Below are 27,007 nucleotides of genomic sequence, written 5' to 3' on the forward strand. Positions count from 1 at the left end.
AAGCCCCAATGCAAGGTCGGATTAGTCACCTTTGTGCTTGTGCAGTCCTTCACTTTATTCACAGCCCTACACTATCTGACCTAAAACTTGCCTTCCTCTCATCCTGCACTCATCTTTTTTTCCATCTTTTAGTGCACCGTGACCTGCTCCAGGTGTAAGCTCAGAGATATGCGTACTACACACACACAGCTGTCTCCTATGCCCTGATGTACTGTAGTAGTAACAGTCAGTCTAATGTTCTTTTTTCTTTTTTCAGACACACACTCACAAAACATACAGGATCCAAGATCCCATGCTCAGACTAGAAGTACACATCCTTCTGAAAGAATACACTATTCGGCTTTTTTTTGTGCCTCTGTCAAAGAAAGAAAAGTGAAAATCTGTAACAATCACAGATTCTGTGAAAAAGTAGCACGGTAAATTAGCAAAGCACTCAACATGCTGTATGTCTGTGTGTTAGTATAATATATATTCATGTAAGCGATTCATGAAAGAGGACCGACTTCATGCCGGTGCATGCCGGTGTCTGTGTGTGTGTGTGTGTATACACTATACTGAAAAGCGTATATGTGCAAATCTATAACTGCCTGAGGCTAAGGGAATATGAGAAAGAAAGAGAGGGAAAAGACAATGTGTGAGAGAGAGAGAGAGAGAGAGAGAGAGAGAGAGAGACACACAGAGTATTTAGTAGTAGCACATGAATATATAATGGAATCGTTTATGTGTTTCTGGAAAACATCCTTCTCTCTAGCTTGTCTCCTTGATAGATAATCATCCAGTATCCATCAACTTCCTCATCATTAGCCGAAGCCTCTTCATCTTTTCTTTCCACTGTTACTCACAGAGGTATCACACACACACACACACACACACACACACACACACACACACACACACACAATGCACCAAAGTGACTCAAGGAACAGAAACCCAAGGAGAGTGAAGGACTTCATTCATTCTGTTGTCCTTAAACAAATTGCTAAATCACAGTGTTGCAACTCAATTAGTTAGTTTATTGTCCCAAATAGGAAATTATTTTTATATTAGAAAACTCACATTAATAATGTTAATAATAATAATAATAATAATAATACATACATACATACATACAAATCACTCAAAAACAACACCACAGCTCATGAGTGACGCAACACGGGAGATTATAAGTAGGAATCTCAACAATGCCACAGCCATCCGTGGCCTGAAGTCTAGAGAACAAATTGGCCGTGATCTCTGTGTGGGAGGTATGTCATACTCTCTCTCCTGTCAATAACAGCGACACTAGCTAATCATGGGCTTCTGTGAGCTCATGTATGTGGAAGAGGGTAGATAGCGCTTAGCTCAGAGTGTGTTACGCTGTCCTGTGATGCAGCATGAAGTGCAGTTTGATAAGTTGCACTTGTCTGGCTTCATGTGTCTCAGAAGAAGCATGTGTTAGCCTTCACCCTCGCCAACTGGTATGACAAAGGAAAGCTGGCTGGTGGGTGGGAACTGTCAAAGAGCCAAATTGGGAAGAAAATGGTGGAATACAAATATTAACATGTTAAGCTCCCAGATTATTATTCGATTATTCATTTTAAGCTGTATTATTCAGTAAGTACAGAGAAAGTAAGAGTGAGGAACATTAGCCATGCCTGCTGAGTTTAAAGGGTTTAATTTAATTTAATTTGGTCATTTTGCTCTGTAATTGCATGCAGATACAGACCCAACAACGTACCCAAGGACCAAACACTTGGAAAAATACTCCAGCAGTCCTGAGTAACGTATGAAAAAATCTGGCTGTAGTTCAGGAAGTCGAATTTTCTAAACATGAACTATTGCACCATCTGTAGTAGATCCTCTATTGTGGTTTATCCAAACATGTGCTCTTCTGTAAATTATTTAGCTGAAGTAGAAGCAGAAAGTAGCTACAGGGCTAGAGACACTAGGTCAAAATGGCGAGTGTTTTCGCAGTCTTTCATAGATTTTTCATTTTATTTACCCTCTCACGTGTAATTAGCATACAGACTACGTGGCTTGTTAACAAAAAATAAGTTGATGATGCACACAGAATGTTTAAAGAAGAAAGGACAGTGAAGTATGTGTTTCTGTGAATCAAATTCAAACTGACGAGTCTCACCATGGCATTAGTCTACTATGAAACAACACATAACCATTTGTCTTATTTTATAGCCATGAAGTAACCATTAGTGATTAAGCCTTAGCCATTCAGTCATGTTAGTTGCTTATTCAGATTTATAAACAGGGAATATTATGTAACTGGTCCTTAGTTGAATAACCCTGGCCTATAATACAAAAGACAAATCAGAAATCCATAAAGTGGCAAAGCGTGTTTTTAAGTTGTAACAGTTCACATACTGCGATAACAGGTGCAGAGACAATTTTTGCAGCAAAGTGTTGTTGAAATTAATTAAAATAAATGTTGGTGCTTCTGGAAAAATCGATTCTTGTCATTATCAAAGACAGAAAATTACCCATGATGCTTAGGAAAACATAGACCATAGTAAACTACTATACAAGCAGCCTGTAGAGTGACAATTGGAAAAACAGGAAAGAGGAAATAGAAGAGGTGAGATCTTTTGGAGTATTTGTCAATGTGTGAAGTGCAGGCAGTGCTTGTGTTAAACCCTGGTGATAGAAACAATCAAAGTGAAGAAAGTTACACAGCCAATCAGCTGGCTGCTGTCTTAAGATGATGATGATTCGACTAATTACCATATTTTCCAGACAGATGCTCAAAATAAGAGCAGCAAGGTTTAATTTATCCTATGACTGTTAGCAAGAACTTTTTAATTTGATTGACTGAAGTGCAATTTAGCACTTTTAAACATAGCCATCATGACACTGTTTCTTCAGGAGACAAAATAAGTTCACATCGAACCAGAAAAGGAAATGTGTTCAGCAGTGGTTATGGAATTTGCGAACATTAACTGAAATTATTAAACTATCCCAGCTTTTCTTATGAGAGGCAATTATGCTGTCATAATCCAGACGATTGTGATATGAAGACATAGCTACACACACACACACACACACACACACACACACACACAGCCATGTGACACTGAAGAAAGTGTTTCAGGAGAGTTGAAATGACTGCATAAAATCCTATCATGTTCATCATTCATCAATATAATAACATAATGTCTCGGGATTAAATAATTACACAGAGTGATGCAGTCCTGTAGGGCTCCCTCTCTCTGTTTATTTATCCTCTCTTCATTAAGATGGATTGGGATGGCGTTTGGGAACAAAGAGGTTTATGCATGCATGAGAAAATTAAGGACGTGAAGGTAAACATAAAACATGAGAGAGCAGGCCGATGTCTCACAAGATAGACGAGGTGATGATTTCTCTAAAGAAACAAACACAAAGTATAGACATGATACACAACACAGTGCATACACACATGCAGCAGCCTGCACAATAAGTGCAGTTACGAAATCAGGCATAATTTTGCAGCATTAACCAAAACTCAAGAAGTCCTTATTCGTGATCATGACACAAACACAAAAATAATAAAAAGTATAAGAGCTTGGCGTTGGTGCATGTTCCCAGGTGGTGTTTGCATAAGGTAGAGTGTTAGAGTATTGCCACACCCTAGCGTTGTGTAAAACTGGAAATGTGCCAAATGCACCTTAAAGCAAAACTAGTGTTTCACTTCCAATGGTAAACCCTGCCCCTAAACAGTGATTGAGAATCAGGAAGAGATCAAACATCAAACATTGTTTGATAATGTGACAGTCACCGTGTTAGGAAATCAAAATTCGGTTTAAGATGTTATTAGGCAGACTGACTGCATTTGTTAAACTGGCTCCTTTATGCTTGTGAGGCTGTGTGCAATATTCCTACAGTGCTCCGTAACTATTGCTGTTTGACGACAGTATTGCTCATGGCTTTGGAAGGAGTGTAGGCTGCAGAGATGCTGAGGATAGCAGAGAAGGGGGCGTGGCCAGACATATACACATAACACATGCTGTGTACACATGTGTATGCCATTACAGCAGAAAAAAATACCAGAAGCTTGTTACAAGTCGGCTGCAGCTGCTAGCTGCAGGCATTAGCAATTGAATTAATTACCTGTTAACAAGGTTAACAAACTGAAGACTCTAAATAAACCTGTAACTAAGCTCATTATAAAATTATATAAACTACACGTGCATGTGCAGTGTGGTGAACAGCAGCTGAGATATTAAGTAGCCCTAATAAACAACATGTCATTTCATGTTCTTAATTTAAACCCCCGCTCATGTTTTGCGAGCGAAGACATTTATGGCTTTATCTGTTTGGTAGCACAGACGAGGGAAGCTGAGATGTATTCAAGAAAGATGTTTTGCTGCCCTGCTCCAAAGTCAGCAACATTATTAAGGCTATTAAGGTTCACATATGATACGAAACAGGCTAAAAGGTAACACGTATTACAAGACACAATGCAACTGATGTTTGTTGATCTTAAAGCTGCACACACCATGTTTTCTGACAGATATTTAAGTTGTCTAACTTGACAGCCATCGTGATAGTTGGACTCATCAGTCGTCCCAAACCTAGCTCCTTACACAGGATCTTTGCACGGAGTTAGTCAAGGCAAATTTAAAACAAAACATTTCCGTATCATTTTGGTGAAATATTTTTTTGAAGCGTTTTTATGGGTAAAGTAGAGATAAAGCATGTTATAAGCAGAAAACTCAAAATTCTGGCCAAAAATGACAGCAGCATCCGACGGGTTTTCCCAGACCGCCTCATATTTTAGAACAAATAAGCAGTAACACAGTTACTGAAGCGGAGTTAACAACCTGAGTGCCAGTGATACTCACAAAGCTAAAATAGATTTTGTTATCTTTCTAAACTCCATAAATGGCTTGAGAAAGATTTCGACTTGAAAATAAGCCTGTATTTCTTTCGCATTTGTTTTTGTACACAGTTATTGCGTTCCTGTGCTGGGTTACGAGACCCATTACATATTCTATGGAGAAGATGTGACGTCTTTCTTCATAAACTAGGTTTCTGTGAAGCGCTGAGAACGCGCAGGTGATCAGCAGGTTCCTGGAAAAAGAGCAGTGTAATGCATATCAAGAGGTGCGGTTAGGTGACGTCAACTCAAATCACCACCTCACTGACTTTTACAAAGTGCAGCATGATATTTTCATAATGACACATGATTCAATTTTACTGTTTTTATTTTTTAAATTATTGTAGAAATAACCAGCCGGTTGATGGAACTTGCATCAAACGTATTTTTGTCTTCTTGAATACTTTTTGTGCATCATTCATGTGTCTGACCCTCAAGGATATAGTGTGTATATCAACTAATTATTTTTTATTATTATTTTACATTTTTTATTGATTCATTAACTATATTTTAAGTAATTATATAATACGATCATTTACGATTCATATTTAAGTAGCTGCAAGAGATTTTTATTCTATAAATAATATATAAAATCATTCATTTAGTTGTATTTAGTTAATATTTGAGAAAATAGGCAATGTATATTGATTTGGAGTGACAATATTGTAATTCAAAAATTCTAAATGAGTCCTGAGTCTGCACTATTACGGGTCTTTCAGAGCAGCAATGAACGCACATGCTTTTTTGTGCACTAAAGTGAGTTTGATAATCATGCTGTGCCAGCAGATTTTAAATGTCAAACTGCTTTTGAGGCACTCCACCCGCTTCAAAGCAGGCCCAGTCATTTCTGACCATTATTTCTGAAAACAGCAAATGGACAAAGACAAGAAAAAATGAGCTTAAGCCCAAGTAAATTATCAATAAACCAATGTTATATTAGCAAATTACCCTGTACTGACCGAAACGAAAAAGAGTGCCCTGTGAATGTGAAATGAAGCTATGCATCAAAAGGACAACAGCGTTTAATAAGATAAATTATTTCATCTCTTCATGCTTTGGTCTCTTTCTTTTTGGCTTTATTTTTCAGTCAGTATTTGTTCTTCCTCATTTTCAGACAACAGCAAACAACAACAGACTCGAGGCCGCAAGGGCAATTATGTTTCCAGCACATTGTGTGCTGCATTAGTGTAGTTTGGTCTGCAAAATCATAGCAATTAGAGCAGGGACTATTAATAACACCTTTCCAAGGCCAGTGCGTGCAACACCCTTGCTGCATTTAATTTCCTTGTAGACCTCAATATTGATTTTATCCCACTGCCCCAAACATTCTTCCACTCGATTTTTTATTAACAACACAAAGCAATAACAACTGTGTCATAACCCGAACCTCTGCGTTCTCCATCCCAACTGAAATGATGAGTGTTTCTGCATGCATTTACAGCTCACGCAGGTCTGCTGGGACACACAGACACAAGCTCTCTCCTTTTATTCCACTAACTGTGAAGCAACGGGGAAAGTGAAGCTGAGGCACCAGAGAGGAGTGGAGATGAACAGAGAGGAGATGAAGGGAGAAGAGAGGAGAGGAGATGACAGGAAAGGAAAAAGGAGAGAAGGAGATGAAGGGAGAAGAGAGGAGATGAAAAGAAAAGAAAGAAGAGGGAAAGAGATGAAGGGAGAGGAGAGGAGATGAAGGGAGAGGAGAGGAGATGAAAGGAAAAGAAAGAAGAGAGAAGGAGATGAAGGGAGAGGAGAGGAGATGACAGGACAGGAAAAAGGAGGGAAGGAGATGAGGGGAGAGGAGAGGAGATGAAGGGAGGAGAGGAGGTATGGGGAGAGGAAAGAATATGAACGGAGAAGACTGAAGAGGAGATGAAGGGATAAGAGCAAAGCAGAGAGGAGAGGATTTGAAGGGAGAGGAGATGAAGAGATGGGAGGAGATGTGATAGGTATAGGGAGAAGAAAAAAGGAGGGTAGAGGAGATGAAGAGAGAGAAGAAGAGAGGAAAGGCACTACAGGGATGGCTAACTGAGAAATGTGTGGGAGGGAAAGAGGAGGAGTGCTCCTCTATTTGATAGTTTATTTTTCTTGCCACAGGCTAAACTGACCACAGCCTTCTGTATGTGTCTGTGTGTGTGTGTGTGTGTGTGTGTGTGTGTGTGTGTGTGTTGTTTCATTACATCATATCAGTAGGAGTGTGTGAAGTGATGGAACATCAGCTGTCTTGATTTGTCACTGTCACTGCCTCCACAAGCTGTGTTACATAACACAGCATAAGGTGCAGTGTGAGAGTGTGTGTGTGTGTGTGTGTGTGTGTGTGTCTGTGTCTGTGTGCAAGTTTCAGTAAAAAACACTTCTTAATGTATAATTCTGTAAATGTTTTTTTATTTGCATATGCTCATGTGGCTGAAAAGGCTATCAGTAAATGCCAGCACAAACCTGCTCAGTGTGTGTGTCTGTGTGTGTGTGTGTGTGTGTGTGTGTGTGTGTGTACACTCAGTTGCTCCTGCATAATTGGCCGATTGGCTTGCTGTGGGCAGGATGTTCCATGGATGGAATGCTCTGTGTGTGTGTGTGTGTGTGTGTGTGTGTGTGTGTGTGCAAATGAGCTCAGCTAGCTCCATGCTCTCGGCTGATTGACTGAAGTGCTGATCTTTATGCTGTTCTGTGTCCTGCTTTCTAATGAGCTTTTCTTTCTTTTAATTGAGCGAGAGAATAAAAATTGCACTGTCAGACACAGTGGCCTAATCAAACATACAGGGCTTCTGAGATTAAGGTGTGTATGAATGTTTATGTGAGACAAGCTGTGTGTGTGTGTGTGTAAATGGCTTCATAAACTGCAGGCTCTTAATGCACCATTTGCCTGCAAATCTGCAACCTATAATGCAAATATATTCAGAATATTTGCACAAAAGGTCACTGTGGAGAAAATCGAAACGTATGGATGAAGACATTTATGTCCTTTATGACTATGGATGCACTGTGAGGACAAAATGTCCCCAAAGTAATACACTGTAATACCTGACAAATTAGAGCTAGATGTATGGGACATTTAGATGGTTCCCATACATATACATGCTTTCTGTAACTGTTTTTTTTTTTAAATAAATACTGTTTTTATTTGAAAAACTGAGAGTCAGAGATATTGCAGTGTAGTGACGTGTAAGCATAATATCATTTTGCTACAGTAATAAGACGTACCTCACTTTGATAGTAAAAACGTGTGTGTGTGTGTGTGTGTGCGCGCATGTGTGCACTCATGTGGTCATGCTCACGGGTCACAATGCTGACGCTTTTTGCATGATAACAACATAAGCACAATGAGCTGTGTGTGTGAGCAGAGTGTGTGAACTGCATACTACTGACAAGTGACCACTAGTGCCCACACACACACACACACACACACACACACACACACACACACACAGCCCCTCATGGTAGCTGTCGTATTGCATGGCAGAAAGAAACGGACAGAAATTTATATATATATATATATATATATATATATATATATATATATATATATATATATATATATATATATATATATATATATATATATTGCATAAACAGATAAACACAGCCTAAGGGAAAGAGTAGGAGAGATGGAGAGAGAGAGAAAGACACAGCACAGAGTGCCTGTCTTCTGTCTGTTCCCATCATCATGACTGTAACGGAGTGTGATGAAAATGAATTAAAAATAAATGTGAGTAAATGATTTGAAAATTCCCTTCACTGTAAATAACGGCTCCCTTCGGGTTTCATTCCATTTCCCGAGCTGATTTCAGATGAGGAGAGAGAGAGAGAGAGAGAGAGAGAGAGATAAAGAAGAAGGGATAGAATGTGAAAGCAGAAGAAATGCAGAAAGCAGATTAGGAGGAGTAAAAGAACGGAGGATAAGGGGGAAGATAACAAGAGAAAGACCAAAAGACTGGAAAGCAGGAAAGCAAAAGAAATGCCAAAATGTCCAAAACACTGACATGCCAAGTGTAACTCACTCTATATGCTGTAAAGCTAGAAAATGCAAATGAATCAAATTTATTCATTATTATACCACAGCATTGTTGAGTTCTTGATTTGGATTGGTCAGAAGGTGTTGATTAATTTTCTTTATACCACAGCGTAGCCGAATGCTCAAATCTGTAACATGAACGATAGGTTTATATTAATATGCTTGTTCTACTATGTTATTGTTTCTATAGTAACAGCTCATACAAATGGACTTGTATGGTGGAAGCTCCACATAATCTAAGATGGATAATAAACAGATTCTTAAAAATGTGTTGTTTAACAAAGTAAAACCTACAATTGCTGACGTGGTGACTTTTTTTTTTTTTTTTTTTTTTTTTTAAGGAGACTTTTATGTACTGTACCATTTATGGAAGGAGTCTTGGGTGTAAGTGGTTTGTAACAGTCATGGTGCTTTGTAAAGTTTATCAGCACAGGAAATTCTTCAGGACAGAGGAGTGTACGCTTTCTGGTTTCGCAGGAAAGTGACACAGTGTGTTTTCTGAGAGGGAGTGAAAGAGAGAGAGCCGATTAAGTGAGAGAGAGAAAGAGAGAAAAGGAGAGCGAGGCTGGTGAGGAAATGACTATGCATCGTGGCTGTAACGAACTTGAGAACAGGAACTAACTTGTCTCTCAGACGTTATACTTTGGAGGTCTGCATTATTTTCATATAACAGCACGGTCTGTTGAGTGTTATTCCTTACATAACAGCAGATCTGACAGTAGTGCCGGCTGTAATTCAAATCACACGTTCATTCAAATGCGCTCCTGTTTCTATAGTAACTTGTTTAGGGACTTGTCTAGCAAGCTTTTTTTTTTTTTTTTTTTTTTTTAAAAAAATGTATATAATTGTTGATATGATGAGGTTTTCTGTGAGGAGATGTTTGTTTAGCATTTATGGACGCCATCTCCAGCAGTGTCACTGCTTTGTAACAGTCAGAGGTAAAGCTGTAAATAAGTTCTCTGGCACAGGAAAATCTTCAGGATGGCTGTTCTGTAACATGCTGCATTTTTTTGTCTCATTAACTTCAAGAGAATTACTTGATCTAACTTGTTTAGCAGCTGTTCCATGACATTAAATGTAACTATAAACGGATAAAAATGTATCATTCATTAATAAATAAAATCAATTTCTGTAGTGTAAGAGGAGTAAAGCACTTTGGGATATGCTGTTATAGAAAAATAGTCACCTTCAGAGTGGTAACATTAACTTCGCTTTGCATCGGACTGTATCACACCATCCTGTGGTTGATTATTTTCCTATGAGAGCACTTCATGATGTGTTCCTGACATTGTTTATTCCTTTCGTATGTTGCGTTATTCACTATTATAAGGCACTGCTCATTGGTTCTTCCTGCTAAATTGGGTTTTTAATATCCAAAAGTGTGCTAAATTCATAAAACAGATGACAGGTGTCTTGTGCTTTATCATTTTCAGAACACTGGCAGTCTTGATAAAGCTTTGGCGTTTTAACTTGGTGATTAAACCCAATCTCCTTGTGATCTGTCCAGCACAGTCTTTTACTATATTACCGGTACACATATCTTTAATTCTTCTGCCATTGCCTTCACCTTGCACATAGCTGTATTACATACTGTACATTACATATAGTACACATACTGTGTATATATTTTTTCTTATTATTATTATTATTTGTAATTTTTATTATTATATGTCTCGCTGTCTCATTGGTATGTGTGTTCTGGAAGCTTCATCCCAAGGCAAATTCCACCACTTTTCTGTAAAGCATCTGTTTGGGATCTGTTTAGGTTCAAGCTGCTATGAGGTGGGATTAGATAAAACACTGTACACAACTAGCTACTGGATAAAGCAGCAGGAGTGGCACCATGTGTACAAATGATACAGATATAGACTACATCAGGCAGTGTTTTCAGCCCGCTCAGTAAAGTGTTTAGTAAATTAACTGCGTTACACACTAATGTCAAATTTCACCCTCATTTGGCGGGTTGGAAGTAAATGAACAAAAATAGTGTATGGCTAAGCTCAACCAGTAGTCTGAAAGAGATGGCTAGTAATAATGACCACTGCTGATCTATGTATATCATCATCATTTAGCGTAATTATACAAATTACATCCCAAGGAAGGGAATTGTCCATAATTGCTTCTTGTTTCTTTTTTGTTAAACGTCCTGTTCGACTTCTTTTTCTTCTTTCTGTGTAACCAGGTTGGGCTTTGTGAAGTTTAAGAAATAACTTTGCTTATTAGCTGTTCTCTAATCTGTTCTGTAATCTTAGCATGACAGCTGTTTGAATAGCTATGTACGAACGTCAGTGTTTGTTCTGCATAGCCAGCCTGCTATTAGGGCACATGCTCAGTGCGAATGATTACTGCTGAATCACTGGATGAATCACATGGCAGCTGGCAATCAATCAAGGCAGCTGGCAAACTGCTAAGTGACAGTGTTAAATGTAAAGCTAGCCAAAGCAGAAGGATGGTTTCTAACAATTAATGACATCACTCTCAATATTTAACATTACTATAACATTAATAATGTTGTTACGGCTGTTTTCTTTTGTTTTAATTTTCCTTTTCCCCAATGCTTTGGCAGTAATGACAATAAGACATAAAAGGAAAGAAGAGACAGAACATTTAGAATAGCTCTGTATGACAAAACGTCAACTGGCAAATAGAAAAGGAGACATTTATAGCGAGAGACATGTGAAAAAAAACAACGCTGAGAGAAGTGCAGAATATAACACAAGCAAACTGCACACATCAGCAAGCTGATAGACAGATAAAAGAAGGTGGTTAAAGTAATCTGACGAAACAGGAAGAATGAGAAAGAGAGAGACAGAGAGATAGAGCAAAAAGACAATAATGAGACATAAAAAAAACGGGCATTAGGTAAAATAGAAGGGCAAGAAACCAAGAGCAGGCCCACACCATTTGGCAACAAAGATAACAGTCATTCGGAGCAATACTGCATCAACTGTGCCAAAGTTAATTGCTGTAATTGGTGACAAGTGCATTGTATACACGCAGTCGTGTCAGTGCACGCCAAAGAGAGTACCACTGCGATGTATCAGATGGTTCAGGGAGCGTTCACCAAGGGCGTTCCTGATTGGTCGTGGCATTCACAGTGTTACACGCTCCAAATGACTGCAATTCATTAGCGCCGTGGTTTAATAGCTAATTCTGTTTGCGACTAGAACAGGCTGGTGCACAGGGCGCAGTGACACAGAATTCCCGACAAAAAGGGAGCATTTTAATTGCAGCCTTTTTTTTTAGCAGACTAGCAGAGATAGTGACTGAGTAATATGCATTTAATGGAGTGAGAGAGAGAGAGACAGAGAGAGAGAGAAAGAGAGAGAGAGAGATGCTCAGTAAACAGAGTTTCATGGCAAGCAAATGTGGAAACTACAACACAGATTGTCTCGTAAATGAGTCTGTGTGAGCGGCACAGCCATGGGCGGCAAAATCTGGACACCTGAACCAGGCGGGATGCACCTGGGCTTGTCTGCAGGCCTCACACTCTCAAACACACACACACACACACACACACACACATGCACAGCATCTCCTCCTAAATACGGCTTATTGCCTGTAGAGCACAGCAGGTTACCGGCAAAGATCAAATCACAGCTGTCTGTATGTCTGTGTGTGTGTGTGTGTGTGTGTGTGTGTGTGTGTGTGTGTGTGAGTGTGTGTGTGTGTGTGCTGTGGATAGTATGTCACCTACATGTGGTGTATAGAGATATTAAAAGATGTCATGCACACACATCTATTTAAAGCCTCATATGGATCGAAGCAGAAGGTGTCTGAGGCGAAGGAGACGACATATCGTTATGAAAATTGTATATGATGCTAATGAAAATCCAAGCCTGTTTTCAATTGCCTCACAAAGCAACACAAGAAACAGAAAAAAAACCATGAGAGAGGAAAAAACAAAGCAGAAAAGCCAGTCAGATGCAGTCCTGCAAACTTCATTGTTCCATTTGCCTTCAGAAAGAAACATGGTGCCTTTTATGTTACTTGACATTTTCAGTGTGCATTAAAAAGCAGCACAAACTGACGCACATAAATAATTTGAAAAATCTAAACCCAAAGGTCTTGCAAAAAAACAACGACAAAAAAAAAACAAAAAAAACAACTGAATGAATCTGTGTATGTGTGTTTCTTTCTCTTTACACAAATTAACTCAGCCATCTTTTGGGACATCATTCGGCAGTCACTTTGATTAATATGTGATTAATGGTGTCTTGCTGAGAGAAAAAAAAAAAGAAAGAGAAGTGGCCTGCTTTTTAATCACCAAGGCTAAGTTTGCTTTAATATCAGTAATATATTCATGCAGCGGGTGGGAACCGGTGGTGACTAACACTGAGGAGATAATTGGGTAGAAAAAAAAAAAACTTCAAAAACTGGAATACATAAGAAGTGTTTGTGCAGTCTGGTGTGTCTGGTTAACACCATTTAAACATGAAATACTTTGAGGTCTGATGCTTTTGCCATCACAGCACCGACAACTGTTTAGTTACAGTCTTGAAGTTTCAGGTATGAAATAAACACCATGATTATCTCAGACTTTGAACCGTTATGTCACAGCATCAAATCTTTTCATGTTACGCATAAGAAGTCATTATGTCAAAGCCCATGTTGTACTTTTACATTTAAATAAATGTATTTAAACATGTTTTCTAAACTTTTTGGCTTACTGTCAGAAAAAACAGCCTTTTACATCAAACTTTTTGTCAGAATCAGAAAAATCAGACATTTTTAAAGGATGTATTCAACAAAGTGATATTAAATTTTTTAACAGGAACTTTTCTAACTCACTGTTTTTGTGTGGCACAGTTTTTTTTTTGTTCTTTTGGGAATATAGTGAACAACATGGGGTAAACAATGCTATTATGTTATACCCTATGTAATGAGCACCTATAACAGAAATGCATTTGGCAGATGAGTTGGGATCCCCAAGTGTTGCCAGATACTTTGCCTAAATAGGGGTGCAGCCTAACTGTGTGGTTTTTATTTATTTATTTATTTAAATAAATAACTTAATAAAATAAAAACTCCTACAAAGACGAGTTGAAGAAGATGGATTTTTACATGGATCTTGGGTAGTCTACAAAATGTAAAAATTTGCTGAATTTGACTGTGGGGTAAAAAAAAAAAAAAAAAAAAACCTGAAAAATTAGTCTTAGTCTAAAAGCATTAAGACAGAATGGTGAATCCTCTTGATTTTTTTTTTAATGAAGGCCACCATTTTAACATCTGATGGTTTAAGCAAGCACATAGTCGATCATATTCAGTGTCTGTCACAATATAACATTCTATTCTTGTTGATATTCAAACGAACTGAAATACTGAAAAACTTCTGAAAAACCTCTAAAGCAACTGAATTTCAAATGCGCTCGGAACTGAATTTAACAAAGCAAATAGTGATACTGGGGAAAGCAGAACAACAACAAAGTGACTTTTTACTGCTCCTGTTTCTTTTATGCGTGTATGAAAACAGTGAGTTCATTCTCTCTGAACCCGAGGCTTAGACAGCTTAAGCTTCTGTGCTCTCCTGATCACCATGCTTTATGGGATCTGATCTTTGTAGAACAAAAAAAAACAAAGTAAGTCTAGCTTATCCATGGAGCAAATGCAGCTTGTGGAGAATACCGTTATTTTATAACTTCACATTAACTGTATAGCCAAAAAAAAAAAAAAAACATGGGCCTGTGTCTATATTACCAGGGCTAGCCAGTGAAATACTCCTGTAGGAGAAAACAGACATTAATAGTTTATGTAATATTGAAATATTAATGTTAAAATGACATACTTTACTGCTACAACACATTTCTAGCTAACCTAGCATCCCAGTACTTTCACATGCCTTTCCTGAGGATTGAAACAGAAACTTGATCGTTGCTGTTAGACTGGGCAAACCAGAGCAGTCGAGTGCAAAAGTTTGCATACCCTGAAGACAAAATGACGATGACAAACATTTAGATGTGTTAGGTTTCACAGATGTCAAAAACTGTATGATAAGCCACATTTCAAATGACATACATACAAACCACACTTAATTTTGTAATTCATGAGGTGAACAATTACAGCTCCAGTCTATAAAATAGCATCACCTACTGTGTCTATTGACCCTCACCTCTTCAACATGCAACTTTAAACAATCTGGCATTAGAGACATTGATTCTTCCATGGTCTACCATTTTCTCAAGAAAACTGTGCCAGAAAAAAAAGTGTGGATGTCATGAAGTGAACAGATGGATATGCAGGTTTTCTGGTTTTATTAAAATCAATATAGCAAGCAAACCAAAGGGCTAAGGCAAACGTGAGACAAATGGTCAGGCGGTCGGCAAACAGACATAAAGTAGACGGTAAACATGTGGCCATGGTTAAACACTACTCAAGATAGGCAGATAATAAAAGCTTGGAATTGTGTCAGATACAATGCTGGAATGTCTGGTTGGCATTCTGTGTTATTTCCAGCAGCGAGTGTGATTGTTGAACAGCTCCATTAGTAATCGTGTGACTGTGAACAGGAATAGATGGCTGACTGGAGGTCATGTTTGCGGGCTGAGGATTACTGGACTTGTAGTGCGCAACTTCAGGAGTTGCAGACCCGGTCGTGACAGTGGCTCAGCTGTCTGTGGGAGATATGATTATTTATTAGATGTGCTCAGAGATGACTGTGTGTACCAGGCTGGTCTCTGAGGTAAAGAGAAAGAGAAGCCACAAATCTCCAGTCCAGACATACAAGGCAATTCACTTAGAAGAGTCTATTCTTATTATTATCCTCCTTTTTTTTATCCTCCTTTTCGCTAAGAATTGCCTGGAGGCACTTTGCAGCACCAGCCCATCGTCAAGGTCGTCCGACAGGGACATCTCCACACTGACCGAATGCCATTTCTTAAACCGATGCAATCGCAGCAAAAATAATCCATTGTTATGGGAAGTAATCTCTTCCAGTCTGGAACCGAAGTTCTCTCTTCCTCCCTGAGCAATACTCTGACCTTCTGATTCTGCGTCTCTTCTCCTCCCGGATAATAAAATAGATCTAAATCATGCCAAATACGGCTGTGGACTTTGGCCAGCAACCGCTTCGCCCCTTCTGTCATGCTTAGGATGCTTTAATTGAGGATTTATTTGCAACTTCTTGATGTTTATTTTTCCATGGCATGAATTAATTACTGTTAATGAAGATTTATTCACCGCTTACTAATTATGCAAGATCAAAGACTCGCTTGAGTCATTGTTTTTAGGATGATGGGATGGGAAAGGGCAGACACTGCTGGAATTAGAGATGTAGTGCTATGAAAATCCATGGCCAATACTAATAACTGACTTTCATGTGTGTATCTGCTGAGAAAACATATGACCTGAAGGCAACTGTGGATAATATAAAAATGACATATTTTCAGTTGAATTACTGCGAGAATAAATATTTTCCTTTTTTATACTCATTCATGCTCATCATATTATTAATACCTCTCATATTCAAGCGTCAAAAAAGTCTAGGAAAACACACATAATTGAAAGTATGGGTCTTATCCATTACTCAGTGTAGCTTTTTCATGCATGGTCTCACAAATTCATTAGAATTTACATTGTATGAGAAAATAAAGGTATTGCGGTGTACTTTTCCTTGTCGCTGGTGTGATACATCAGTGGACATCTTTTGCACATTTAGTGTTTGCACATCTTTTACCTGCAAATGTAAACATAGTGCACCTTTAAGATAAATTTAAGGTAGATGTACTTGCAAAGCTTTAGGCTAAAAGCTAATTAAAAGGTACACCACATGCACATTCTCAGGTAAAAGATACATACCAAAGGTACAAAAGATGTACCTTTGATGGTACCCCTGCAGCTACAAGGGAGAGTACAGTTGATTTTTTGTACTGTTTTGCATCTGTATCCCGTGAGGATTTCATATGAAATTGAATGAAATAATACCACTCCACCCTCGCTTGTACACATTTTTGATGAGATTAAGTTCTTTTTTCATTAAAATAATTTCGATCTGTGAATGCAGTATGGTTGTGTAGGCTATAAAACATGATGGAGTTTACTGGATGTTATGAATATAAGCATATATACAGTATATTACAAAAAAAAGTTAATATGCACAGGCGTGCAATGATTTGGACTGGTGGCCAATGAAAAGAAAAGAAAAATATTCATCTTGGACGTACTCTGGAGCTATGGATATTTAAGGAGTAAAACGTGGTATTTTTCATAGAAATGTGATCATGTAGGAGTCTTCATTTTCAGAATGATACTTCAGTGTAATATAGTCTATTACAGTCGATCCATCAGTGATGGTCTACAGAACAGGAGAGAGAAGCTACATGCAGCTCATAGAGATGGTGTGCATCTCAGTGTAATGTCAACAAAGTCATTATGCATTAATCCATCTTTATTTCCTGCATGACTAATGTTTGATGGTTCAGTGTTGAATTCAGTGGCTTTTTTCAGCTTGTCTGACCCCTGAACTGAGCGAGCGCTTTGATTAGAGGGACTGGGAGCACTTTTGAAGGAGATTAAAAATTTCTTGCAGCATTCCAATGCTCTTTTTTTTCTGCTGGCTTTGGGCCGAGGATATCAGTGTTGCAATTCTCATTTATACAACATGCTGCTGGGGACTTGAGTGGGAGTTTTGTCAAGAGCAGAAAGGGCGAAGAGTGTGTGTGTGTGTGTGTTTCATCCTAGACCCACCACTCACAGCGACAGATTCAGTGGACAGTAGGTGGCTTGAAAAAAATGCCCCATTGATCATCTGCTCTCTGTGTGTCACGGTCATGTTTTTGTTGTTTTCTGTAGTCACCTATACAGTGACCAATTGCCTCTCCATCTCCATTTGTCTGAAATGTGTTGCTTTCTTCTTCCCCTCTAACTCACTCTTTCCTCTTGGCTGAATGTTAGTTGAGGGTTACTTTTGCAAAACTCTCTTTCTCCTCTGCATGTGCAGCATTTCTCCCCCCAGCCTTCTTTCTTTCTGGAGATGGCTCGCTTGGATGCCATTTTTTCTTCCTATCTTTTCTCTCATCCACCAGCCACTGACTGCTGAATGCGGATGAGTGGGTTTTCACTTTCTTTCTCACGCACGATCCAGTGCCAAGTTAAAACTTGTTCATTAATAAAAAAGATCAAATTAATTACAGGAAGCAGTCTGATAGGATAGCTTTTGATCATTTGCTCTCTGTGAGCTTTTTTTCTCACTGAACATTATTTTTGGCCACCAGAAAAGTGGAATCGTGCTTTTCCCATAGGATGCCAGCTCCAGTTAGAGGTTTTTGGTACCCTAATGGTATTTGTGGGTGAGATTTTAAAACAAACGAGTAAAAAAAATTAAAAAGGAATAGTGTGGTAGATTAGAGCTGTCAAAAGCAACACTGTTTTATATCTCAATTCTAACCTTGGAAAAATATGTAATTTCTCAACAACCATAACAAGACAGTGTTTTCAACTGCACAAATGCAGCATTAACTTTTTCAATCGATACTGGCTGCTGACTTTTGGCTTTTAGCGTTTTAACCTCCTTATATTATAGTTATAGATCATAGCTTCATCACTATCTGGCTTAAATAAATCTTAATTCCGTAAGTTGCATTATTTTCGTTTTGATGTCATGTTTTTTAATGTTAAAAAAAAGTACTTCATCAACAAACCACTTCAGCAGTAGCTTGGGTGCAACCTGAAGAAGTGTGCATGGGGACTGGAATCCCGCAGGGCTTAACGACAACAACAAAAAATCCCGGGAGAGGTTTGTTTTTATTCTCATGCAGGTGGGAGTAAACGGTCAGATATTGAGGGACAATGAAAGGCCGTATTCATTAACATGGGAACGTATTAGACACGGAACAGTGCTCAGGCAGTGCTCTGTGATGCATTTAGTACATGTTTTAGTAAGCAATAACTGGAGAAATGGGTGGGGATTTAAAAAAAAAAAAAAAAAACAGTCAGGCACATCTCTAACATCCACTAAAACCAAACATTTGTTCAGACAAGGGAACAGGAATGTTAACATTAGCACATATTTCACATTGGATTTAATAAGGTGTCACTGCTTGCTAAAATGACAATACAGTTATGTGTACTGTTGACTGTTCGAGTTGTGTAAATTTAGCTGAAAAATATATTACAACCATTGGCAATGTGAAGCAGTTCTTGTATTTGAATGTGCAGTAGAAAAATTCCCTGTTTCTGTTTTTTGCAAACAGCTTCACACAGTACACTCTGCACTCTGCTTTCCATGTCAATGTTATTCTTACAAGTTACTCTTACAAGTTCTCTCTCACTCTCTCTCGCTCTCTCTCTCTCTCTCTCTTTCCCCAGTTAGTCTGACTCCTAAAAGACTGTAAAAGTGCATTTCTTTCCTTCTTACAGATTGCCCTTACTGTCACCCTTCAGTCTCTCCACACGGCGTGAAGGCCAGGTGAGGTGTGTGTAGCAGTTCTCTCAAGAAACCCCGTAATCTTTCTCTTTCTCTTCAGCTGGAGCGCGCCTCATAATGGCGCCTTCATTTAATCAAATCTAGTGGAGGCTTCAGTGCTCATCCTGCTTGAATAATTACTTCTCAGGCCTGGGATCTATAGCCTGCTTTGCTATAATGTGTGGTTAAAGGAGCCATTTGTCATTTTTAGAGCCCTCTGCTGCTTGTTAAATAAAATCACAACTGCATGGAAAACACAGACCAACTTATCCCTACTGTCAGCTGAACCCACCCCATCTAATTACCTTTTATGGAAAGCTGGGGGTGGAGCTAATTTCTGGCCTAGAAAAAATATCACTAGAAACCTGAAACGAAGAAACGAGCTAAATCCATTGCACTGTAATAATACAATAATACAAAACATCAGTTCTCTAAGTTTATTACAAGCCTAGAAACACAAATAAACAAGTAGCAAGACTGTTTTATTTCACGGCATGTCTGCCTAATGATGGCCTCTTTCCCTTGCATCGACGTCTCTTCGGACCGTACACTGACAGTTCCCATGAACAGCTACCAAATGCAAATTCAACATTTGCAATCAACTCCAGACATTTTATCTCCTTAACTGTCATGAAATAAGGAGGAAACAGGCCACACCTGGCCCTGAAACTGCTTATCCATCAACTGTCCAATTACTTTTGAGCCTGTGAGAATGGAGGGACTCTGCAAAAAAATGGCTGTAATTCCTAAACAGTTATGCAATATTTTTGTTTAACCCTTTGAATTAAAGCTGAAAGTCTACGCTTCAATCACATCTAAGTGTGATTGTGTGTGTGTGTGTGTGTGTGTGTGTGTGTGTGTGTGTGAGTGTGTGTGTGTGTGTGTGTGTGTACAAATGAGACACGACAGATCAAGACAGTCATGGAAACAAACACAGGAATGTGCACCTCTTAATGCCAACAGCCTCTTGACTTAAACAATTCATTCACTCCGCTACTCCTCTTTACCTCCCACATTCTCTCCACTTTTTATTTTTCTTCTTCTGATCTTCTTGCACGAGGCTCTCTAATACAGTTTCAGCTACAACTGTACTGCCTCCCCACTGAGATCTGCTGGTAAAGGCATGCATTACACTTTAATTTGTTATTGCAAAATCCTTATAAATGAAAAATGGAAGTATTTTAACTGCCTATACCTCCACATCCTTGACTGCTCTCTGCCACTGTTTTCTGTCTAGGTATTTATAATATTTGTGTCTCTATCCAGCAGCATGCATTTTGTTTCTGAGCTGTAACCCTGCCCTCTATGGATCTGTTGAGATGAAACTGAGATTTGGCATTAAATCTGTCACTCTTTCACTGGCGAGGATGATGAGTATGGAAGAGATGAATATGAGCAAGATCTGTTTTGGTATCACTAAAATGGGATGCATCATTTTAGTTGCATTCGGTTAATCATAGCGGCGAGTAGTAAGGTGACACATCGAAGACACAGGAATGCATTTTGAAATGGATGACATTCAGGGATGAAAACCCTTGGCTCAATACTTCCCTGCTCAGCCAATCGGCATTTGCCTGACGCACAGCACCATACATTAGTTTTGGAGGTGTGCACAACAAACTAACTGTGAGTTTCTGTAAGCTACTTTTACCCATAAACCTCCTCTCTCTGTTATGATGCAGATACTGGAATATGCTTCACTGCAGGAGCTCTGAAAAATAGCACAGTGTAACAACGGCAACTCAGCAGGTAGATGTGAGCCAAGTGCAGGATTTTAAAAGAAACAAGCAAAAGCCGAAACAAAATGAGGCAGAACACAAAGACTTGGGCAAAACAAGGAACTGGGAGTAGCAAGACAAAAGTAGGAGAGTAGGAGAAACAAGACAAGAGTAGCAATCTAGACATATGCTGCTTTCAAGCCTTGTTGGAAATGTCGTAATTAGGAGGTGAATGCGCTTAAACTCGTAGTATTCTGTGAGCCTTGACCATCCAAGCTGGGGGAGTGTCAATAACAAAATGTCATGGTGTTTACAGTCCATGGTAACATTTAAGTGGTTTTAGATGTTTTAGATGTTTAGCTCTTCATTTTCTTTCAGTAAGTCAAAATAAACTTGTTGATAATAAATAACAAAGAAAAACATCATCCATTTTTTCTGACCGAAACCACTCAAACACACACCATGTCGCAATCATGACCTCTTGAATTCTTATGCACTAACATCCTCCACATAATTGACACAACTGGTAGATGTAGTTAGGACCCCAGAAAGAGAATGTCAGTAATCAACACAAATAACGTATTATAATCATAATAATAATTTTGTTACAGTGGTAGAAATCACAACCTACCATTATCAAAGTTCATTTATTTATGATGATATTTCCTGATGACAAATCAGCAACCTTACCAACTGAAAAACAAAGTCAGCCTATAAATGCCAACATAATGTCAGATGTCAATGTAAACTTGGACCTTAATATGTTCTGTTGATGGAAGATTCAGGAATAAAAGCTTTATGACTCGTATAAACAGCCAGAATATTCTCGCATTTAAAAATGGGTCTAATATTTGAATAGTTGAATAAGACTCATAAAATAAATCTGTGCTGAGGGAAATTATTTTACAGTTCCAAAGGGTCCCTGCCTGGAAAATATTTCAAAGCCCCTGATTAATTGTGTTCAGTGTCACTGAGCCATTTTACAGAGATGGAAGTAAGCCTTATAACCCTACGTGGTTATGGTTCTGTTTTAGTGACCAGAAGGCTGTGAGTTCAAATCCCACGACTGCCAGAGAGCTCCTGCTGGGTCCTTGAGCCGAAAAGCATTCACCTGCCAGATGAATAAGTATAAATGTAAAATGTGCTTATTTGCTTAAAAAGTGGACATAAAATGTGCCACATTTACCGTCATTAAAACCACACTATTCCTTAAGCAAACACAATAATGTTTCCAAAGCTGAATTGAAACCACACTGAGGAAGTGAATAATCATGTGCGAGTCCAGAGGATGTGAAGAATGAAGATTCATGCCCAAAGTGTGAAACAAAAGCAAAAGCTAAAGATCAGCTTTGCTTGATCCATAATTATGGCAAAAATATTGTCACCAGCAACAAGCACAGCCTGCAGCTATCACTGAGGGCTAATGGTGGTGTAAAGCAGGAACACATATAGATGAGCACACCGTCAGGCTCCATCACTCTCTGTCTCTCTCTGTCTCCCCCTCTCTGTCTCTCTGTCTCTCTGCTTGTGAAGAGTGAATGCAATGCATGAATGCAATTAAATGCTCTCATGGCCTCCCGACCAGCTCTTCCATCGCTCACTGTGTGTGCCTTTTTTGTTGTGTAAGTAATTCTACAGCATGGAATTCACTTGCATTTCTCTTTTTTTCTGTGCTTTCACAGCTGCCTCTGAGACTTTCAAATAAACGTGATAATGCTACCCTGGAATGAGCAATCTACTGTAGTAATTAGCGGAAATAACAGAACAGAGGCACTTAGTGCTCTTCCGTCAACTGCTCTCGACTTGCGGCCTAGACGCGGGCGAAGAGGAGAAGTTAATCTAACAAAAGGCTTTGGGATTCTGCTCATGTGGGAGGATTTCACTTGATTGCCGTTTTGAATGCAGTGGTGGAAGGTGAGTTCACTTCTTTTAATTAAATGTCAACATCTTTATTTTAGCGGGAGAATTATGCGCCCATGGGCCTGGATCAAAGGATAAACCACAGCTTACGTTGAAGGCATTTGAAAACAGTGTCAAGTGGAGATACCATGTTCAGAACAACATAAGGAGGAGTAAAGCCTATGGCTCGCACCTCTGTGATGCCAGTGTTGGCTGACGAGCATCTGTGAAAGGCAACGGAGCTCGAGACAAATTGGCTTGCATAAGCCCAGGACAATTCTACGTCTAATTTTCTGCAAAGGAAATCTTCAGTTCTCTAGCCTGCTCCTCCAAATCATTTGTGTCATTGATGCATGTTAGCATTTCACGTGTGTAAGTGTGTGTGTGTGTGTGTGTGTGTGTGTATATGTGGTACAATGAATGCAAAAAAGACTTTTTTTACGGTCTGCAGGCAATTTGGCCCTCTGGCAGTAGCAAACGTTGACAGAGTCCAGGCAAATGATGAAAACAGATTCGAGTGAACGACTCTCGTATTGCTCTCCACCAAATAAACAAATCGAGGTGATTAAATGGACAAGGCCAATGAAAGCTAAAGTAATAGCAGTGGCAGTAGCGGAGTAGGGATCGTCACACTGCTTTGCCTATGTGTGTGCGCATGTATATGTATGCGTGTGTGTTTGTGTGGATGAGATGGTAAGAGATTGGATTGATCTCAGGTGTACACAACGTGTTTATGCTAGCCCAAGCCTGAGGGGACACACAGCCACAAAAGCTCTGTAAACGAGGAATCAGCTGTCAGGTGAGTGATTCAAAACATTCACATGCACATGTGAAGACATACATATGTATGCACACACAGACAACTCCATCTTTCTGCGACTGTCTCTCTCGTCCATCTCTCTCGTCTCCACTCTCTGTCTATTTCAGACCAGACACTTTGTTCCAGGTTCATTATCCTGCTGTTTTTTGCTCTATCCCTGTGCTGTGTGAGTTGGGATAGAGCAGAAATGTGGACTGTCTGGGGGGCCCTGAGGACTGGTTTGAAAACCACTGCTCTAAATGAATCCATCTTTCTTTCTGTCATGCTTTTCACTCTCTCCCTCTCTCTCGCTCCCTCTCTCTCTCTCTCCTTTTCATGGCTCGGGCCCATCTTATTTCACTCTCCATCTGCATCCTGCATTTTCCCTTGTTCTTTTTAGCCTATAGGTAGGCTGGTAGCATCTCTCTCTCTCTCTCTCTCTCTCACTCTTCAGGCTCTTCATCACCACCTCTCTGCTGAATGAGTTTTTCCATCCAGTACTCCAGGGGCGGGAAGGACGCCATGTAAATCTGCTATCAAAAGTCTCATCTGATTTGCCAGATGACATGATGCGATCAGGCCCCTCTCTTCCTCTCTCTCCTTCATTCTACCCCTCTCTTCCTCTCTCTCTCTCTCTCTCTCTCTCTCTCACTCTCTCTCTTTCCGCTATCTTCTCCCTCCCCCACTGCTTCATGTCACCAAAGAGATTAATGAGTATGATTGCCGAACCGCCTCCCAGCCTCAGCTGTCCAATGAGGAGCCCTGTGAGTATCTCACACACACATACACACACAGGCACACACTTCCAAGCTACACACAGCCTATCATGCATAACAAACACACACTGGAAGCTGAACCGCATGCTAGACTGCGGGATGCCACATGACCTGGTGAGCTCCATTTATTAAAGCGTAGCAAATTATATTTCAACCCCATGCATCAACCCAGCATGAGAGCAGCAAAAAAACAGGGGATCAGAAACAATGGAAGAAACGAGCTATGAATGTGATTAGAGATCATTATTAATCGAAAAGCTGTTTGAAACAGAAAAGCAAGTGCTAGAAAGAGATTTTAATTTTGATTGTGCCTCTATTATATCATTCAAGAGATCAAACAACTATGCAGCTAAATCTTTAAAACAATAATGTAATCAGTTTTCCTTCCACACACATGGAAGTGATTAGGTAAAGCAATAAAAAAAGGCTGCTCAAAGAAATCCTCAGATATCAGTGTAAAAAAGCCGGGAACTGTGATATGGCTGCAGTCCAGCACAGTGATTACTCCACTCTCACACACCTGCTACAGCTCATGAATTCATTTACAGGTGGTGTAGGTGTGTTACCTCCTACATGAGCAGGGAAATCACTACACTGGACTCTGGCCATACAGGAGCACAACTGAGTTCTCCTTTTTGTTACAGAGCTCCCTTGAGATGCATTATCATGGGATGGCAAGCATGAAACATGGCGCCCTATTGGGGATCACACGCAGAAGCCTAAAGGATGAGGAGGAGGAGGAGGAGGAAGCAGAGGAAAGCAGATGGGACGTATAGGCAATGCCGTCCATCCTGCAAGAGGTGACATGATGAACTCTGCAATGCTCATTGACCATCAGGGATCACACAAAGCGTAGGAGCTCTGCAGGACAGGTTATGAAAAGGAAAAGGTTATGAAATGGAAAAGCAAGAATGCAAATTGAATCCACATTTATGACAGTATTTATTATGGTCATTCTGAAGCCACATAAAATAGTCCCACATTTTATAATATAAGTACGTATGCATGTTCTCGTTCTCTCGTTTTTTTTTTCTCTCTCTCTCTCTCTCTCTCTCTTTCTCTCTCTCTCTCTCTCTCTCTCCCTCCCTCCCTCCCTCCCTCTCTCTCTCCCTCCCTCCCTCCCTCCCTCCCTCCCTCTCACACACACACACACACACACACACACACACACACACACACACACACACACACACACACAGACAGACAGACAGAGGCTTAGTGCTTAGCACATTTGCCTTGCACCTCCAGGGTTGGGGGTTTGAATCCTGCCTCTGCCCTGTGTGTGTGGAGCCTGCATGTTTTCCCTGTGCTTCAGGGGTTTCATCCAGGTACTCCGGTTTCCTCCCCCAGTCCAAAGACATGCGTTGTAGCCTGATTGGCATCTCTAAATCGTCCATAGTGTGTGACTGCATGTGTGATTGTGCCCTGCAATGGTTTGTCACCCCATCCAGTGCCAAAAGTGTGTGTGTGTGTGTGTGTGTTTGTGTGTTTTACATTTAAATTTCAATAAAATTTCATAGTGATGCCAAAAGTTCATGCATATTTGTATTCAGCCTGACCCACAAATCTATCAAACCCTATAAGTGATGACAGGAAGCAGTGAGTGTACTGCAAGCAGGCTACAGTAGGAAACGCGCGGGAGAGAGAACAATGAGAGAATCAAGGGAAGAAAGGGTTATGGCTCTGTCCCAAACCACACACCATCGTACCAAAACGTGTATCAGCACAGTACACCACCGCATTATTACACTAACTCCTGGTGTATTATCAGGCGTATTATATTTACTTTCTATTTAGTACACAGGTCCACGGTTTGGAACGCAGCCTTGTTATTACGTCATTGTACACTGATTGACTAAATGACCAGAATCTCCAGAATGTCTCTCAGGTCCCTGTGAGGAAAGCCCAGGTTACAGCCTATGAAAAAACATATACATAAATATATATACACGCCAATATAGGTGTCTAGGTGTAGAGGGATAAAGCAGTTTTAAAGAATCCTGAATGAAGCAAAAAGAAACTAAAAGTACTTTCTGTATGGGGTAGTTTATATGTTTTATTTCTTTCAGAATGACGCTTTGTGGCTTCATGAGCACGTAGTTTACAAACATTTCTATAAAATACGCCATGTGGAGAAGATGAAAAGACCTGCAAGCTCACGCACGCGCATAGTAAATAACGGCACACTGCACACACAGGCGGCTGAGATGAATGGAGATAAACCATGTGCACAGAGAGAGACACAGATGACTGCATGGACATTAAAGGGACACAGAAGGATCCGGTGTTACCTGTGCGCAGGAACGACAGCAGGAGTAGTGTGGAGAATACACCGCAGTACTTCCAAACGGACCAAAATGCCATCTCAGCTCTATTTCCCTGGTTAAGTCCTCTTCGAGTCGGATCCCGAGACGGGTGAAGTTTCTTTCTGAACTCCAGCGTCGCTTGGAATCGACTGGATCTTACATACTAACGCCACTTTGCTCAGATCTGCGCTGAACTGAGCGGCTGCGGGAAGCTCTGGGTTTTCCACTGTCTGCTTCACACTGCTGCCAACT

At 39.8% G+C, this 27,007-nt stretch overlaps 1 protein-coding gene across 1 annotated transcript in view; it reads right to left on the reverse strand.

Annotated features, from left to right (window-relative positions):
* The window catches only part of cadm4 (cell adhesion molecule 4), a 155,995-nt gene extending 128,988 nt beyond the window's left edge, over nucleotides 1–27,007 (reverse strand). Inside the window, exon 1 of the mRNA XM_026944806.3 lies at nucleotides 26,741–27,007. Within this exon, the coding sequence (XP_026800607.2) occupies nucleotides 26,741–26,813 (73 nt within the window). The 5' untranslated portion in view covers nucleotides 26,814–27,007. The remainder of the gene's footprint in view (nucleotides 1–26,740) is intronic.

This window comes from Pangasianodon hypophthalmus, chromosome 1 (assembly GCF_027358585.1).
Source record: "Pangasianodon hypophthalmus isolate fPanHyp1 chromosome 1, fPanHyp1.pri, whole genome shotgun sequence".
In the NCBI taxonomy this organism is placed as follows: domain Eukaryota; kingdom Metazoa; phylum Chordata; class Actinopteri; order Siluriformes; family Pangasiidae; genus Pangasianodon; species Pangasianodon hypophthalmus.